At 38.4% G+C, this 17,500-nt stretch overlaps 1 protein-coding gene across 1 annotated transcript in view; it reads left to right on the forward strand.

Moving 5' to 3' along the window:
* LOC136687350 (ribonuclease inhibitor-like) overlaps nt 1–9,777 on the forward strand; it is a 39,690-nt gene extending 29,913 nt beyond the window's left edge. The window contains exon 15 of the mRNA XM_066661739.1: nt 9,574–9,777. Coding sequence (XP_066517836.1) covers nt 9,574–9,647 — 74 coding nt within the window. The 3' untranslated portion in view covers nt 9,648–9,777. The remainder of the gene's footprint in view (nt 1–9,573) is intronic.
* Nucleotides 9,778–17,500: the final 7,723 nt, after the last annotated feature.

Here is a 17,500-nt window from a genome sequence, read left to right on the forward strand (position 1 = left end):
AGTGCTACTAGAAAGAGAGAGAGAGAGACAGTTAGTGTGTGTGTATATATATGTGTGTGTGTGTGAGAGAGAGAGAGAGTTATTCGGATTAGTATCAGCACGACTAGCGTTAACAGTTAGAACAGAGTTACTGCTATAGGACTAGTGTAGTTACTGAGATTAGCATTAGTGCTACTAGAGAGAGAGAGAGAATGCGTGTGTGTGTGTGTGCGTGAGAGAGAGAGAGAGAGAGAGTGTGTGTGTGTGTGTGAGAGAGAGAGAGAGTTATTCAGATTAGCATCAACACGACTAGCGTTAACAGTTAGACCAGAGTTACTGCTATAGGACTAGTGTAGTTACTGAGATTAGCATTAGTGCTACTAGAGAGAGAGAGAGAATGCGTGTGTGTGTGTGTGCGTGAGAGAGAGAGAGAGAGAGAGTGTGTGTGTGTGTGTGAGAGAGAGAGAGAGTTATTCGGATTAGTATCAGCACGACTAGCGTTAACAGTTAGACTAGAGTTACTGCTATAGGACTAGTGTAGTTACTGAGATTAGCATTAGTGCTACTAAAGAGGGAGAGAGAGAACGTGTGTGTGTGTGTGTGAGAGAGAGACAGAGATAGAGACAGAGTGTGTGTGTGTGTGTGTGTGTGAGAGAGAGAGAGAGAGTGAAAGTTATTCAGATTAGCATCAACACAACTAGCGTTAACAGTTAGAACAGATTTACTGCTATAGGACAAGTGTAGTTACTGAGATTAGCATTAGCGCTACTAGAGAGAGAGAGAGAGAGAGAGTGAACAAGTGAGTGTGTGTGAGAGAGAGAGAGAGAGAGAGAGAGAGAGAAAGTGTGTGTGTGTGAGGGAGAGAGAGTTATTCAGATTAGCATCAACATGACTATCGTTAACAGTTAGACCAGAGTTACTGCTATAGGACTAGTGTAGTTACTGAGATTAGCATTAGTGCTACTAGAGAGAGAGAGAGAGAGAGAGAGAGAACGAGTGAGTGTGTGTGAGAGAGAGAGAAAGTGTGTGTGTGTGAGGGAGAGAGAGAGTTATTCAGATTAGCATCAACACGAGTAGCATTAACAGTTAGACCAGAGTTACTGCTATAGGACTAGTGTAGTTACTGAGATTAGCATTAGTGCTACTAAAGAGGGAGAGAGAGAACGTGTGTGTGTGTGAGAGAGACAGAGATAGAGACAGTGTGTGTGTGTGAGAGAGAGAGAGAGAGAGTGAAAGTTATTCAGATTAGCATCAACACAACTAGCGTTAACAGTTAGAACAGCTTTACTGCTATAGGACTAGTGTAGTTACTGAGATTAGCATAAGTGCTACTAGAGAGGGAGATAGAGACAGAGTGTGTGTGTGTGTGAGAGAGAGAGTTATTCAGATTAGCATCAGCACGACTAGCGTTAACAGTTAGACCAGAGTTACTGCTACAGGACTAGTGTAGTTACTGAGATTAGCATTAGTGCTACTAAAGAGGGAGAGAGAGAGCGTGTGTGTGTGTGAGAGAGAGACAGAGATAGAGTGTGTGTGTGTGTGTGTGAGAGAGAGAGAGTTATTCAGATTAGCATCAACACGACTAGCGTTAACAGTTAGACCAGAGTTACTGCTATAGGACTAGTGTAGTTACTGAGATTAGCATTAGTGCTATTAGAGAGGGAGAGGGAGAGAGAGTGTGTGTGTGTGTGTGTGAGAGAGAGAGAGAAATAGTGTGTGTCTGAGACAGAGAAAGAGACAGTGAACGAGTGAGTGTGTGTGAGAGAGAAAGAGAGAGAGAGAGAGAGAAAGTGTGTGTGTGTTAGGGAGAGAGAGAAAGTTATTCAGATTAGCATCAACACGACTAGCGTTAACAGTTAGACCAGAGTTACTGCTATAGGAGTAGTGTAGTTACTGAGATTAGCATTAGTCCTACTAGAGAGAGTGAGTGTGTGTGAGTGAACAAGTGAGTGTGTGTGTGTGAGAGAGACAGAAAGAGAGTGAGTAAGTGTGCGTTTGAGAGAGAGAGAGAAAGTGTGTTTGTGTGAGGGAGAGAGAGAGTGAGTTATTCAGATTAGCATCAACACGACTAGCGCTAACAGTTAGACCAGAGTTACTGCTATAGGACTAGTGGTTACTGCACTGTAAAACATTTCATGTTAGTTAAACTTAGAAAATCATGTTCACCTGCTGCCTTAAAAATGTGAGTAAATTCAACTTGATGGCAAACGTTGTTTCAACTCAAAAGGTTATGTTCTACTAGTTGTTTAACTAATGATCATTAGTTGTTGGTACTTGATACAGTAAGTTAAAACAACTATTTTACAATATCATTTTCAGAGAACTCACTAAATCTTGTTAAATAAACATTATTCCTCTTCATATAGATTTACATTTTCAAGTTAATTTAACTTTAATTATATTCATAAAAATAGTCATTTTAAGTTAATATTTCCCATTAATACTGATCTTTATGACAAGTTTCCCAATCTATTTAAAATGCACACTGAGTTCACTTTTGTTTAAAAATACATCATTTATTTGAATGAGAACAATGTTACATTGTCTTATTAAAAACAGCATGCTCATCCTTTTGGAAATGCACCAAAACATCAACAATCTGTGCTTCAATGTAATGCAAAATAAGGTTCTTAAAATCTTTAAATAAAGCATCTATTTTATCAAAACATCCAGGTTTCGCCAATATTTTTACACAAACGTGGAATGGGTGAGGGTATGAATCTATCTTTAAAAATAATGTAAAATAAATAAAATTATATATCACTGTCTAATTAAAAAACATTTATCTCCATTTGGATGATTTTTAGTTTACTACATCATTTGATTATGATGTTGGTTAAACATGTGCAACAAAACTTGTTATATGTACAAATAAGTTTCTATAGTAATTCAAACAGTGAATAAAACTTACACAAGTTAAACTTCTGCCATGTACAAACAAGAGTTGTTTTTGTCCCTCAAACATACCATTCCATCTTAAAGAACGTGGAGCTTCTGAACGTGAACAAACCAGAAGAAACAGCATTTCCCCAAAATCATAGCCATCCCCTTTAATGCCTGATAAACCTAACCTCAGCAGTTTATTACGAAGTCCATGCACCCGAGCTGAACATTGGTCGGGTTTTATATTCGTGATGACCCTCTGCAGAAATTCAAATGTGTATTTCATTTTGCGAGGGTACTCAAGATTAAGGCAGTATATTGTACCCATTAACATAGCAAATCCACTGGACACATCTTTGATTTCATGAAGAACTGCCGCCTCCTCTACCACCAAAGCAATGTTGAAAATTTTATTAGGAAAAGTATCATAGAGAACACCTTCGTGTCCAATCAGAAGTCCAACGCGCGTTCCCTTCATGAGGACATCCAGGGTTTCGCCATGAACCTAAAAGACATGGACAAATTTAGTTCAAATTCATCATGACCAGCCGCTTTATTAAAACTATATGTAAACTTCATAGGTGTACAGTTACAGACTGCAGTCTGGCTGTATCTAGTTAGCCCTTATATACTCTGTCCAACAATGGTCAGGACCACAACAGAACTACTACTGCAGCCTATTATACTGGTATAAGTGGATCAGACAGCAGTGCTGTTTGAGTTTTAAACCCCTCATTATCACTGCTGGATTAAGAATAGTCCCTGTACTAAACATTAAGCCAACAGCGTCCTGTGTCCACTGATGAAGGACAAGAGAACCTGTGAGTTACTGTCTGAGGTGGACCAACGAGAGAGGTGTGTCTAAGAGAGTGGGCAGTGAGTGGACACAGGGTTTAAAACCTCAAGCAGCACTGCTGTGACTGATCCACACTAATAGTGCTGACCAGTTCATGACCTGTCAGCACAAAGTCAACTGAAATGTCTAAATAAAGTCTTTTGAATTAATACCCCCCATTATCTTAATGTGTAAATGTATTTTCTTACATCACACATCCTGATTATCTCAGTGGTATCCTCTGACAAGAAGCTTGGAAGACCAAGTAGGGCAGCTGTTCTTCTGTTTTGATTTGTGTCCTACATACAAATACAGAGTGCAAGTAAACCATTATCAAAATTCCTTATTTTAGTACATATTGGCAAGTACATTTTTATATGCACCTCCTTTTTAAGACAAGTGTTAAGTGCTAAGCGTCAATTTCCTGCTTGATGAAATAGTTGCCTTGAGCAGCTCTAGAAGTCTTGGCACGAAGGAATCCAGTCCATCTAGGAATGGCTGCAACAGGTCAGTGGTGATTATTCTACAGAACTCTGCCTTTATCTGAAACAGATGTATAAGAAAGCAGAGATGTGGGGTAATAAGAGAGAGAACAAAAGAACAGCAGAACAATAGAAACTTTGACAAAATTTTTGGTCCTAGAAACTTTATATAACATAATTCCCAGAAAAATTGAAGAGTGTACTTTTTAAAAAGTAAACATTTTGAAACAAAATATATGTTTAGATCGTTGTGAGAAAAACATAAGTAACAATACACAATTCAGGAAAACAGGAAAACAATTTTGCCACACCTTGGATTTAAAACACAGCTAGGTGTCCTCGCTAACGAGGAACTTGCTAGTGATTTAAAACAACTACGACCCCTGGTGCTCAAACAATGTAAAAGCATTCAATGGCAAGTATCGCCACATTATTACATCACAACTCTTCGCTTTAAGCTTAATTATGGCATATCTTAATTAGCTGCCATCTTTTAACATTTAAATCAGCTAATACTCAATTTCCATGATCATCATTCTGTGGATGTCTGGTTTGGCACTGGTTACCTGTCTCTCCTTAAACAATGCAGGCCATCTGTCCATGACTACAGAGATGAGTGGCTCGTCACCAGTGATTTCCTTTCTTCGGTGAGAGAATGTTTCCATCATCAGTTCATCGAGAAGCCGCAAGTCTGGATCTCGCTTTTGAACCTCTAGAAGCATGGTCTTTCGTTTCTCCTCTGATGTACCTGCACTTTGACCTTCGGGTGGATCTGGCAAGAAGTGGATCTCTCCCTTCTTTGACTTTTTGATTGCTTTGCTGTTGGTGTCTCCTATATTTCTCTTATTTACAAGAACTTCAGGGCATCCAGCTGCCATCAGTCTCTGACGGTAATTACCCATCTTGAATTTCAAGCTAAATACCCAGCAATACCATCCTTTGGCAGAACCTGGCTCTCTGAGACAAGGGTGCTTCTCTACTAGCGCTGTGGCTACAATTTCATAGTGGTCTTTTCTTGGATAAGGAGTGATTTTGGATATCATATCAACTAGTTTGTCAAGTATTTCACTCTTAACACTCCTGGAGATGACCATCACTGTTCCATCTTTGGCATAGGCATCATTTGCTGCACTTAGCTGAAGCTCAACATCATGGGAGAAGTCAGGAATAACAAAAGGATCAGGCCATTCCACTGAGGAGGTGCTACTTGGGGAACTGAAGCTTGCAGTATCTAATGTTGAGTCAGAAACTGAATCAGAAAATGTAAACAAAACCTTCAGTGTTGCCCGGTCAGCTGGTAGATCTTTGATATCTGTCAAATTGCAGAGCTCATTTTCCAAAGTCTGGATCTTCAAACTGTAAAATAAAGTTTCCTCGCAAGCACAGATTTGTACGCAGTGCTTCACACAGCTCCGTGACAGACTCAGGAACACTGTCTAGGGTGACACGCCTTATCTCTTGAGGTGACACAATAACTCTGAGAAGCATCTTGGAGGCACCAACAGCTGTAACAGTGTGACAGCAAGGAGGGAGGGTTTAAATAAAAAAAAATATCTGAAAACAGTTGCATAAAACAAAATGTTATCTTAAGTGAAATGCATGGTGAGCAGTAAATATGTTCTGCTATTGCATTAGGTGAATGAATTAAAACAACAAGAAAAGAGCAAGGGTGTGTTTTCTGTACCTTAATGTAATATAAACGTCCTAGGAGTGACGAGCAGCTTTCCTTCAACAAGGTATGCAGCCAGGGGTGTGTAGTCGTTCAGCTGGTCAGGATCAATCACCACAGTTGTTGCAGGATTTGTTTTGGTGAGCTGGTAACACCTTAGATGCTCCAAGAAGCCGGCTGTGAACATTTCAACAATGAAAAATATACGGCCACTCACTAAACAGATCTCAAGCACTGTCCCAAAATCAGGAAGTCCACTTGTGTTGCCAGCAGACAGCACCATTCCTTTGGTATATTTTGTCCCATTTAGATAAGCAGTTGAGGTGAGTGAAACAGAGTCCAGGGCTTTAAACTTGTTTGAAATAGCCACACTGATTGCAGCATCCAAGAGGTCCACAGGTACAACCGATACACGCTCAGTTTCAATGCTTGGTTTAAAGAGAGAGGGCATCTCCAAATAATATGCCAACATCAGCTGATGTCGTATGGCCAAAGTATGCAGAATATTTTTGAAGTTACCAGAATCACGAACCAACTTTTTAAAGAACGAGTGTTTGGCCTCAAATCTTATGGTCCAAAATTCAATTAGGGGACCAAATTTTTTAATTAACATAGGGTAATGTTCCAGATAATGATGTTTAGGTCGCAATTTAGTACTGGGAAAAACGTCTAAAAGCAACTGTCGGTGGTCAGAAATTTTTGATTGTAGGTAGCACAGGGTTTCTGTTGTGAACGAGGGGCTGAACAACAACTCAACAATGTCTTTTAATTCAAGTATTATATGCCAAGCCTTTTCCCCTTCTGGAATGAAATGGCCAACTAACAGTGGAAGAAGTCGCAGAAGTGCCCAGTTTTCATGTCCATTGCCACCTATAGTTCCATTTTTTTTGAAAGTTTGCATGAATTGTCTGAGGTCTGTTTGTTTTGTCACAGAACTGAAACGGGAATGCTGTTATTCTAAAATTAAAGTCATCCAATGTAAAATACTTTTTGGCAATCAGATATGACAGGCAAATAAAGAGCTCCACGGGTACAATTCCTTCTAATACATCATGAAGAAAATCAGGTGGAAATCCTTCTGTAGCATGAAAGTGAGCAAGTCTGTTTAAAGGACAGTCTCTCTTCAGTCCATCAACACAAGTCACATCACTTTGCTTAAGCACATTAATAGCTTCATCAAACAATTCTGGTGTCCTCAAAGTAAAAACCCCACTTCTAACATCATACTGCTGAATATCGGCACGATTCGCTAAACAATATCTGCAAAACTTTTTGACATTAAAAGACTCTTGAAATCCAGCGAGTGAGTGTGCACCCAGATTATCTGCAGATATATACAAAACTGTCCCTTTAACATTTGAGCCAAGACTCTGTACAAAAACACCTTCACTCTCAAGGAGTTCAAGATCTCTAATTAGGGGTTCTAAAACTTTGCTGTACCCGTATTCTTTTGTGTGTACAGTTTTGCACAACACAGCTAGATAAATTGATGATAATGTTGATCGAAGTCGTACAGGCAAATTAGCAATCACCCAATATATAGCACAAACTTTGTGCTTCTTTTTTGATGTACCTAATGGATTACAAATTTCAAAATCATCAATATAGAGTCCAAGAGCTATGCCCAATTCCTTTGACAGAATTTTGTTTTTTCTTTGAAATATTCTCCATCTTTAACTGAACAGTAATGACCTTCTTGTTGGCTGGATCTCACAAGTGTCTTATTTACCTCACTTCTTTCTAACAATTTACTAAGCAAATCTAATAATGGAACATAAACAAATGTATGAGTTTTTTCTTGTGCATTTAACACATACTCAACTGGTTCAATAACAGTAAAATTCTTTCTATAAAATGACTGTCTTTTGCACTCTGTGCCAAGAGGTCCCTGCCTTGAGAGCAATTTGAAGGGGTACAAAGATTGTAATTGCTCAGTCAATGACACTACAACTGAGGCATCAACTATGCAATTATTGTCTTTTAAAATTTTATCTATGACAGTCTTAATATTTTGATGAGCAAATTCTCCAATGTCAAATAATTCATCAATTATTTCCTGTGTTGCTGATTTTGATACATGCAAAAGTGCTTGCATACGAAGAAACAAAGTTCCCAAATGATGCTCAATGGCCTTTCCATTTCCAATTCCAGACTCAGTCTCAGCTACAGAATCAGATGCAAGAATATCTTCAGTGTCAGAAACAAAATCCTCTTCGATTAAAGGTACAGAATTCGTATGCTGTACTAAAAGCTCTGGTGTGAAATTTTCTAAGGTGGAGAACTTATGATTCCTACTTCTGTGAGCAGTAAAAGTCGACAGTACATTAGACTTGAAAGAGCAACCTGCAAAGGGACATTTAACAATTTCTCTGTTTCTCAAATGAGTCTTTAGATGAGTGAAATATTTGTTAATGTTAGTAGGCTCTGAGAAGTTACACAAATCACAGGATAATCTGGTTACAGTTTTATAGGCTTCTTTTGTATGTTCGTTCAAATGAATTTTAAGTTCAGTTTGTGTCTGAAATGTTTTCAAACAGTCTTTATGAATACAGACAAGGCCTGAACTCCTTCGATAATGCCCATGACGCTCTTTGTAGTGCTGTAATATTCTTCCTTGACCATTCGTTGAGAATGCACAAAACTTACATTTCCACTTCATGAAATTGAGATGACTAAAGAAATCTATCGAGGGAAAAAATAAAGATATTTTTAAAACTGTAGTCAAATTATTTTAAAAAAATGTAACTTCTCTACAAGTGGCAGGAAAATCCAGTTACAACATTACAACAAATGAGAAATTAGACAAATCAGCTAAAAAATACACAAGTTATATTAAATGTAAACTAAAGTAAACAAACAAAATGTTTCCCTTACTTTTTTCATAATTTAAAGCTAATCTGTTCATTGTCAAGACTACAACATTAAAAATTTCCATGGAAAATCTCCCTCACCTCAGAGTGTCCTGTCTATATCTACTGAGCTCCGTTATGGGAAATCCTTTGAAGTTGGCAGCATGCAGCAATGATCTGCCCTGTCTCTATCAAATCGTAACTTGCAGTTATATCCTAACATAAAAATAAATCAGACCATTAATATGTGCGTCCTGAGGTGCAGAATAACACCGGAATAATTTCAAAATTTCCAATACATCCCTGTAGTGGAGTATGGACCGAATGTGAATAACGGATGAAAAATTAAAATGAAAGATGAAGAAATGAAAAGTTTTGAATTAAAACTTTTCCAGTCTGAAAGGGACCTTTCGTCTGAATCCAACATTCCACGAACCGCAGGGGCGCAAGGACCCTGCACCCCCCACAAACACGCACACACATAAGATCTAACATCAAAGACTGGAGAGGGGCACTTTCAAGTGACACATGGCCCAACACCCCCTTCTCTCTTGTGAGAAACAGGAACACAGAACAAAGAAGAGAGCTTTTACGGCCCGCTTTTATGACAATGGCACCTAAATGTCTCGTCCTTATCTCGAGCCCACTAAACATACAGCCCAGATGGTCAAACTGATTGAACTCAACGTGACCTCTCGTTAACCATCCGCACCGGACGAATAGCATGGATCAACGGCATGGACCAACAGCGACCCCAAGTGGACACTGGCGAAACTACGCCTCGCTCGGGGTCGTCTAAACAATAGCGGGAATGAAGTCAAATTCTGATTAAATGTGTATAAACAAATGTATTAATGTCACTTTTTGTGCCCCCAGATGAATGCACACCTTCTAATGGAATGATGTATATTGCTGATTGTTTCTATCATGAAAAGAAGTTCTGTCTCTGACTAGAGAAAACGGATTAATGTTTTTCTAGCGTATCATCGTATACGGGACGTAAACACAATGTACCCTAGATGAAATCTTATGTAAATGTTTGATATTAATAATCCAGTATACTCATTGTTATATGTTACTAAAATGTATAAGGAATTTCAATACGCGAAAATTATGTTCAGTCTCTGTGAATCACTGATTCAAACCCCCTTCTACCCTCTCTCCCTCGTGAGGGTCACGTGAGCCTGAACTCGCGTCCAATCAGAAAAGAACGCCTCTCATTAGGGCGTGATCGCGCTGACTTTGAAAAACAGCAGCTCGACTGCTCGCAGTTCAGTTACGAGAGCTCGACAGAAGTAACGATCCACGAAAGAAAGCGGAGAAGAGAGGAGGACAACAACGGCAAGAAAATCCGAGAAACTTTGAAACAACAAAGAGACGCTTCTCCTTCCCGCCGACGAAACAAAGAAAAACCTCATAGACTTCATCAAAAGCTTACAAGAGACGTCTTGAATTAGCTAATAGTATGAAGTTTTAATAACGCGTCGAATGATTTGAATATTTTCTTTTCTTTTAATCGTGTTTATGTCTTATAGCCCAATCTAAGTTTAATCTCACGACTGATCAAAGCAGGTGAACTTATTCGTGGCCAGAGTGAGGAACACCGCCGAGATAAGGAGAGTCGTAGAATAAGTGAGTTTATTGAATCGATTTTCAGTTCTGGATCTGCAGTAACTAGCGAACCTTTCGTCCAAGACGTCCCTACGTTTGGACTCTCCTGCTCAGGACAGAAAGCCAAAGAGAGGATCCTGCCGCCTGCGTCATCACACTCCGGGTACGCCCGAGACAACTCAACCGACGAAGAAAGACCTCCACGCTGACTCAGCCTGGACGCTTCCGCGGGAGAACCGCGAGACCAAGTGAGACGCCTTCACTCCCAGGACCTCATAGAGCCTCTGCATTTAACGAGTGGTGAGAATCGACGAAAAAGTAAGCTAAACTTATGCATCTCCAGAGCTGAAAATTGAATCAAATTTCTTGATAAATTTCGTATTAATTAAACCTCAGTTAGCAACACTTTAGTCACAAGCCAGAAGCGCCTAGCTCACCTTTAAGCTCGAATCGGTCTCCCCTGCGGTGACGCCGTGAGATTACAAGGTTATGCTATGTTAATTAAATATCTTTCTCTTTGTTAATAAAACTTTCATTATTTGAAATCACTGTGTATGCAGTTTTGTTCATTAATTTTCCTGAAAATCCTGAAGTACTCACTTAGCTTGATTAATATTCATTCTCAGACTAATTATTAATGTTTTAATTGCTTAAGCCAATTATAAACTTTAATTAATATCATTAAGTCAAATATCAGAGATTATAGGAGTTTGAATAAGGTCAACGCTATAAACACAAATTATAAATATATATATTAAATATATATTCACATAGGTATCGTGGCGTATGATTAAAAATCCAACATACGCTACATCCCCCATCTCAGAATACACACAGATTAATCAGGGGATGAAAATATATTTAAGAGAAACGCAGTTTGGTTCATTGGCGCCTCACTGTAAACGCAGGCACCACTTAAGGTGGGGAGAGAGGCGGGAAATACGAGATGCTGGTGAATAACAAATTAAGCTTTTCAAAGCATATATAATAAAAGGATCTCAGACTGATATCGGCATGAGTTACTCGTTGTTCCTCAGTTTTTTAAACGTTTAATACTCTTCGGTTCTTTGTCGAAACTAAAACATTAAAATCTTCTGTGGAAAACCTCCCTCACCACACTTTAGAGTATAACTTACCGCCTATCTGTATATCCCTCTGGTGTGCTTAACGTAGGAGAGCTATGCAGCGGAAAAACGAATTCCGATGGTAATGACACTGGAGTCAAGCTATCCGCACTTTGGAAACTGACGGTCAAGCCATCCGCGCTTCAAATCCGAATGTTTTTCAAAAACATAGACAGCTAGGGTTAGTTTCCAACCTATACCGAACCACCTCTATCCCCCCCAACTCCAACATCCTAACAACTTGAACGTTAATAATTATCAAAATTATGAAGAACTTGAATTACTGTGTATTTCCAGATTCTGTTTAAAAACAGCTGTGCAGTCTGCCTTCCGAGCATCACAGAAAAACAACTGTAACTCAAATGCTTTTGCCATATGATATGAAAATGCACAAGGTCCTTTCCCATGGGCTTCAGAAAATATCTTTCTTATCTATGCGAAGCATATACAGTGAAATTCTGTAAAAATCATACAGCTGATAGCCAAGAGGTCCCTCTGTTTAATAAGAGTAGAATGGTTTAGGCATTACGGGTAATTCTTGAGAAATCCATATCGGTATATATTGAGTATGACTTTATGAGAAAAGTATACAGTGAAATCTTAACAAAATCATACAGTTGGTAGACAAGATGCTCCTCTGTTTAATGACAGTAGAATGGTTTAGGCATTATGGGTAATTTTTGAGAAATCCATATCAGTAAATATGTAATATGACTTTATGAGAAAAGTACACAGTGAAATTGCACCAAAATCATACAGCTGATAGCCAGGAGGCCCCTCTGTTTAATGGCAGTGGAATGGTTTAGGCATTATGGGTAAATTTGGAGAAATCCATATCAGTACGTATGTAATATGTGTTTATGAGAAATGTACACAGTGAAATTCTACCAAAATCATACAGCTGATAGCCAAGAGGTCCCTCTGTTTAATGACAGTGGAATGGTTTAGGCATTATGGGTAATTTTTGAGAAATCCATATTGGAATGTATTCAGTATGATTTTATGAGAAAAGTACACAGTGAAATTCTACCAAAATCATACAGCTAATAACCAAGGGGTCCCTCTGTTTACTGGCAGTACAGTGGTTTAGGCATTATGGGTAATTTTTGAGAAATTCATATTGGTAATATTCAGTATGACTTTATGAGAAAAGTACACAGTGAAATTCTACCAAAATCATACAGCTGATAGCCAAGATGCCCCTCTGTTTAATGACAGTGGAATGGTTTAGGCATTATGGGTAATTTTTGAGAAATCCATATTGGAATGTATTCAGTATGATTTTATGAGAAAAGTACACAGTGAAATTCTACCAAAATCATACAGCTGATAGCCAAGGGGCCCCTCTGTTTAATGACAGTGGAATGGTTTAGGCATTATGGGTAATTTTTGAGAAATCCATATTGGTAATGTTCAGTATGATTTTATGAGAAAAGTACACAGTGAAATTCTACCAAAATCATACAGGTAATAGCCAAGAGGGCCCTCTGTTTAATGACAGTGGAATGGTTTAGGCATTATGGGTAATTTTTGAGAAATCCATATTGGTAATATTCAGTATGTGTTTATGAGAAAAGTACACAGTGAAATTCTACCAAAATCATACAGGTAATAGCCAAGAGGTCCCTCTTTTTAATGAAAGTGGAATGGTTTAGGCATTATGGGTAATTTTTGAGAAATCCATGTTGGTAATATTCAGTATGAGTTTATGAGAAAAGTACACAGTGAAATTCTACCAAAATCATACAGGTAATAGCCAAGAGGTCCATCTGTTTAATGACAGTGGAATGGTTTAGGCATTATGGGTAATTTTTGAGAAATCTATACTGGAATGTATTCAGTATGATTTTATGAGAAAAGTACACAGTGAAATTTTACCAAAATCATACAGCTGATAGCCAAGAGGCCCCTCTGTTTAATGACAGTACAGTGGTTTAGGCATTATGGGTAATTTTTGAGAAATCCATATTGGTAATATTCAGTATGAGTTTATGAGAAAAGTACACAGTGAAATTCTACCAAAATCATACAGCTGATAGCCAAGAGGCCCCTCTGTTTAATGACAGTGGAATGGTTTAGGCATTATGGGTAATTTTTGAGAAATCCATATTGGTAAATATTCAGTATGAGTTTATGAGAAAAGTACACAGTGAAATTCTACCAAAATCATACAGCTGATAGCCAAGAGGTCCCTCTGTTTAATGACAGTGGAATGGTTTAGGCATTATGGGTAATTTTTGAGAAATCCATATTGGTAATATTCAGTATGAGTTTATGAGAAAAGTACACAGTGAAATTCTACCAAAATCATACAGGTAATAGCCTCGAGGCCCCTCTGTTTAATGACAGTGGAATGGTTTAGGCATTATGGGTAATTTTTGAGAAATCCATATTGGAATGTATTCAGTATGATTTTATTATAAAAGTACACAGTGAAATTTTGCCAAAATCATACAGCTGATAGCCAAGAGCTCCCTTTGTTTAATGACAGTGGAATGGTTTAGGCATTATGGGTAATTTTTGAGAAATCCATATTGGTAATATTCAGTATGAGTTTATGAGAAAAGTACACAGTGAAATTCTACCAAAATCATACAGCTGATAGCCAAGGGGCCCCTCTGTTTAATGACAGTGGAATGGTTTAGGCATTATGGGTAATTTTTGAGAAATCTATACTGGAATGTATTCGATATGATTTTATGAGAAAAGTACACAGTAAAATTTTACCAAAATCATACAGCTAATAACCAAGAGGTCCCTCTGTTTAATGACAGTACAGTGGTTTAGGCATTATGGGTAATTTTTGAGAAATCCATATTGGTAATATTCAGTATGAGTTTATGAGAAAAGTACACAGTGAAATTCTACCAAAATCATACAGCTGATAGCCAAGGGGCCCCTCTGTTTAATGACAGTGGAATGGTTTAGGCATTATGGGTAATTTTTGAGAAATCTATACTGGAATGTATTCAGTATGATTTTATGAGAAAAGTACAGTGAAATTTTACCAAAATCATACAGCAATTAACCAAGAGGTCCCTCTGTTTAATGACAGTACAGTGGTTTAGGCATTATGGGTAATTTTTGAGAAATCCATATTGGTAGGTATTCAGTATAAATCCATGAGAATATTATACAGTGAGCTACCTCTGTTTAATGACAGTAAAATGTAATCTGTATTTCTACATGTCCACCAGGATTACTATTCAAAGCCAGTTAAGTGTTTATAGAAAAGTAAAAAAAAATACGTAAATGTATGAAATAATAAAATCAAAGCGTGTTTTGCCTCTTTCAAGTGATTTAAAACGAAATATATTCCTAATGGCTTGTTAATTTTAGTCCATTTTAGCACTGCGTGCATTTATTTATTAACAGAGACATTGCTGCTCAAACGCGGGTTTCAGACTCTCTATCTGTCCCAAAGCGGACGTGATGTTCTCCGCAATGAAAAACCGTAATGACGCGCCTATACGTACATTCGGATTTGAAGCGCGGATGGCTTGACCGTCAGTTTCCAAAGTGCGGATAGCTTGACTCCAGTGTAATGACTGAGCCAATCAACAATTATTTGAGGCTTGGATATACAGAAAACCCATGGTAATGTCTACTAGTGATGTGTCGGTCGCGAACGAACCGGTTCAAAGAGCCGGCTCTTGTAAGTGAACGATGAGAGCCGGTTCCCGTCTAAAACCGAGCCATTTTTTTCTAAGGCTTGTCATTCAACCAATCAGAGAACAACAAGCAAGCTCCAGCCCTCCAACCCTCCGAGCTGAGACACTTGGTTTTCCTGAATGCCAATCTGCCTTCCAAAACATAGTTGAAGAAAATGTTAAATCAGTTAAATGTTTGTTGACAGTTGTGGTTGTTTTAATCACTACCGTTGAATGCTGCTGTTTTGCACTTTGCAGAGTATGTGTTTATTTTATTCCCAGAAATGGATGATTATTTAATTTAATAAGCTATTTTGTAACACCTACCTGTTGGGTTCCATTGGCTGTATTTCAGAGTTTACAAGTGATTTTTTATTAAGGTGTTTAAATTAAAATCCAGTTATTTATATAATTGAATGTGTGAGTGCAGTCAGTGAGTTATTACAAGACAGCCATAAAAACAATAGGTCATTGTAACACTATTTATTATTTTTAATATTGAACATTAATGTTTTGTCCATATAGTCATGTAAAATGTAGGTAATATTGTTCTGTACCAGTGGAAATAAGTGGTAAAACAAAGAGCCATTTAGGAGCCGAAAGAGCCAAAAGAGCCGGCTCCCCAAAAAGAGCCAAAATTCCCATCACTAATGTCTACTATGCAGAACATTTCTCTTTCCACCACGCAAGAACTTAGCAACAGCATTATGCTACGTTTTATCAGCACAAATTCAAGCGGGAATTCCCCTTACTTCGCGAACTTTCCACACAACTCTCAGCGTAGTAATCTACACTCTGCCTCAAATTAGTCCGGTGTGTCCATCCGCCACTGGAATCCGATGGTAATGACAGTCCGCAACAAATTAGCAGCAATTAACAATTATTTGAGGATTGGACAAACAGAAAAAATAAACATGGAAACGCTAACTAATATGCGGAATTATTCTCCTTTCAACACGCAAGAAGGGGGCAACATCATTACTTTATCAGCAAAAAATACATTCTCCTCGCCGTCTTCGTATTGAATTCACCTTACTTTCCCGAACATTCCACACAACGCTCAGCGGAGTGATCTACACTCTGCCTCAAATTAGTCCGGTGTGTCCCTCCGCCACTGGAATTACACGACTACTCTTTTCTACACTTTCAATTTTCGGATTAAAATCATCTGTGGAAAATCTCCCTGACTTCAGAGTATAACTTGAAACTCACTGTATAATTCTCTGGTGTGCGTAACGTATTCAGAGCAAAAAACGGCGAGCTGTGCAGCGGAAAAACGAACACCGATGGTAGCAATTAATTATTCGAGCAGCAGTCAGCAGAAATTAACAATTATTCGAGGATTGAACAAACAGAAAAAAACATGTAAATGCTATCTAATATGAGGAATTATTATCCTTTCAACACGCAAGAAAGGGGAATTAGCTACTTTGTCAGCAAAAAATACTATACAAATATACATTCACCTCCTCGCCATCGTGTTTTCTGCGGGAATTCACCTTCCTTTCGCGAACATTCCACAACGCTCAGCGGAATAATCTGCACTCTGCCTCAAATTAGTCCTTAGTCAGGCGTATCGCTCCGCCACTGGAAGTAGTCAACACTGTTCATATTTTATCTGAAATATTATGTAATTATTTAACTGGAATTGTGAGGTTTATCCGGTGTGAAAACTGATAAGCATAATGTTTTAATGGTTTTCTACTAATTGTTCTGTATAGTTAAAAAATGGCGCCAAGTGTTTAATAGATCCTCTGCATTGCCCCTCCTCCCACTTTTCATTTATTTTTTTCAACGTGTAACTTACAGACATGAGTTAAATGAACATTGACAACGCAGACAAAACTCACAAATAGTCAAGACAATGACATGTTAAACTGAAGAGACATAATAAGTTCACGTAACTTAATGAGTTTTACAGTGTGAGATTAGCATTAGTGCTACTAGATAGTGTGTGTTTGAGAGAGAGATAGAGACATAGTGTGTGTGTGTGTGTGTTTGAGAGAGAGAGAGAGACTTATTCCACTTTATTTAACAAATAACAAAGGATATCAATGTAAACAAACCCTCAGTCCACATAATAAACCCACCCACCCACACACACACACACACCATCACCAAACCATCACAGTGTCCAATCAGCACACCACATGTTCAAAACAAACTGAAACAGACCCATATATTGTCCTTCAGATTCAGAACACTCCAGTCTCTCATCCAGCTCAAAGAGCCTGGATCCCCACTCTGTTTCTCCAACAAATGAGAGTCCAGTGGAGATTCCTCAGACGAGGCTGTCATAGTCCGTGTTAAAAATCCAAAGGGGACAGTCAAATGTGAGCCGCGAGCAGTCAATAAGGAGGCAATGGACAGGCTCCGGCTGAGAACAACAGCGCTGGCCTGTCTCCACTTCCCGGACAG

Source organism: Hoplias malabaricus, chromosome 2, assembly GCF_029633855.1.
Source record: "Hoplias malabaricus isolate fHopMal1 chromosome 2, fHopMal1.hap1, whole genome shotgun sequence".
Lineage (NCBI taxonomy): Eukaryota > Metazoa > Chordata > Actinopteri > Characiformes > Erythrinidae > Hoplias > Hoplias malabaricus.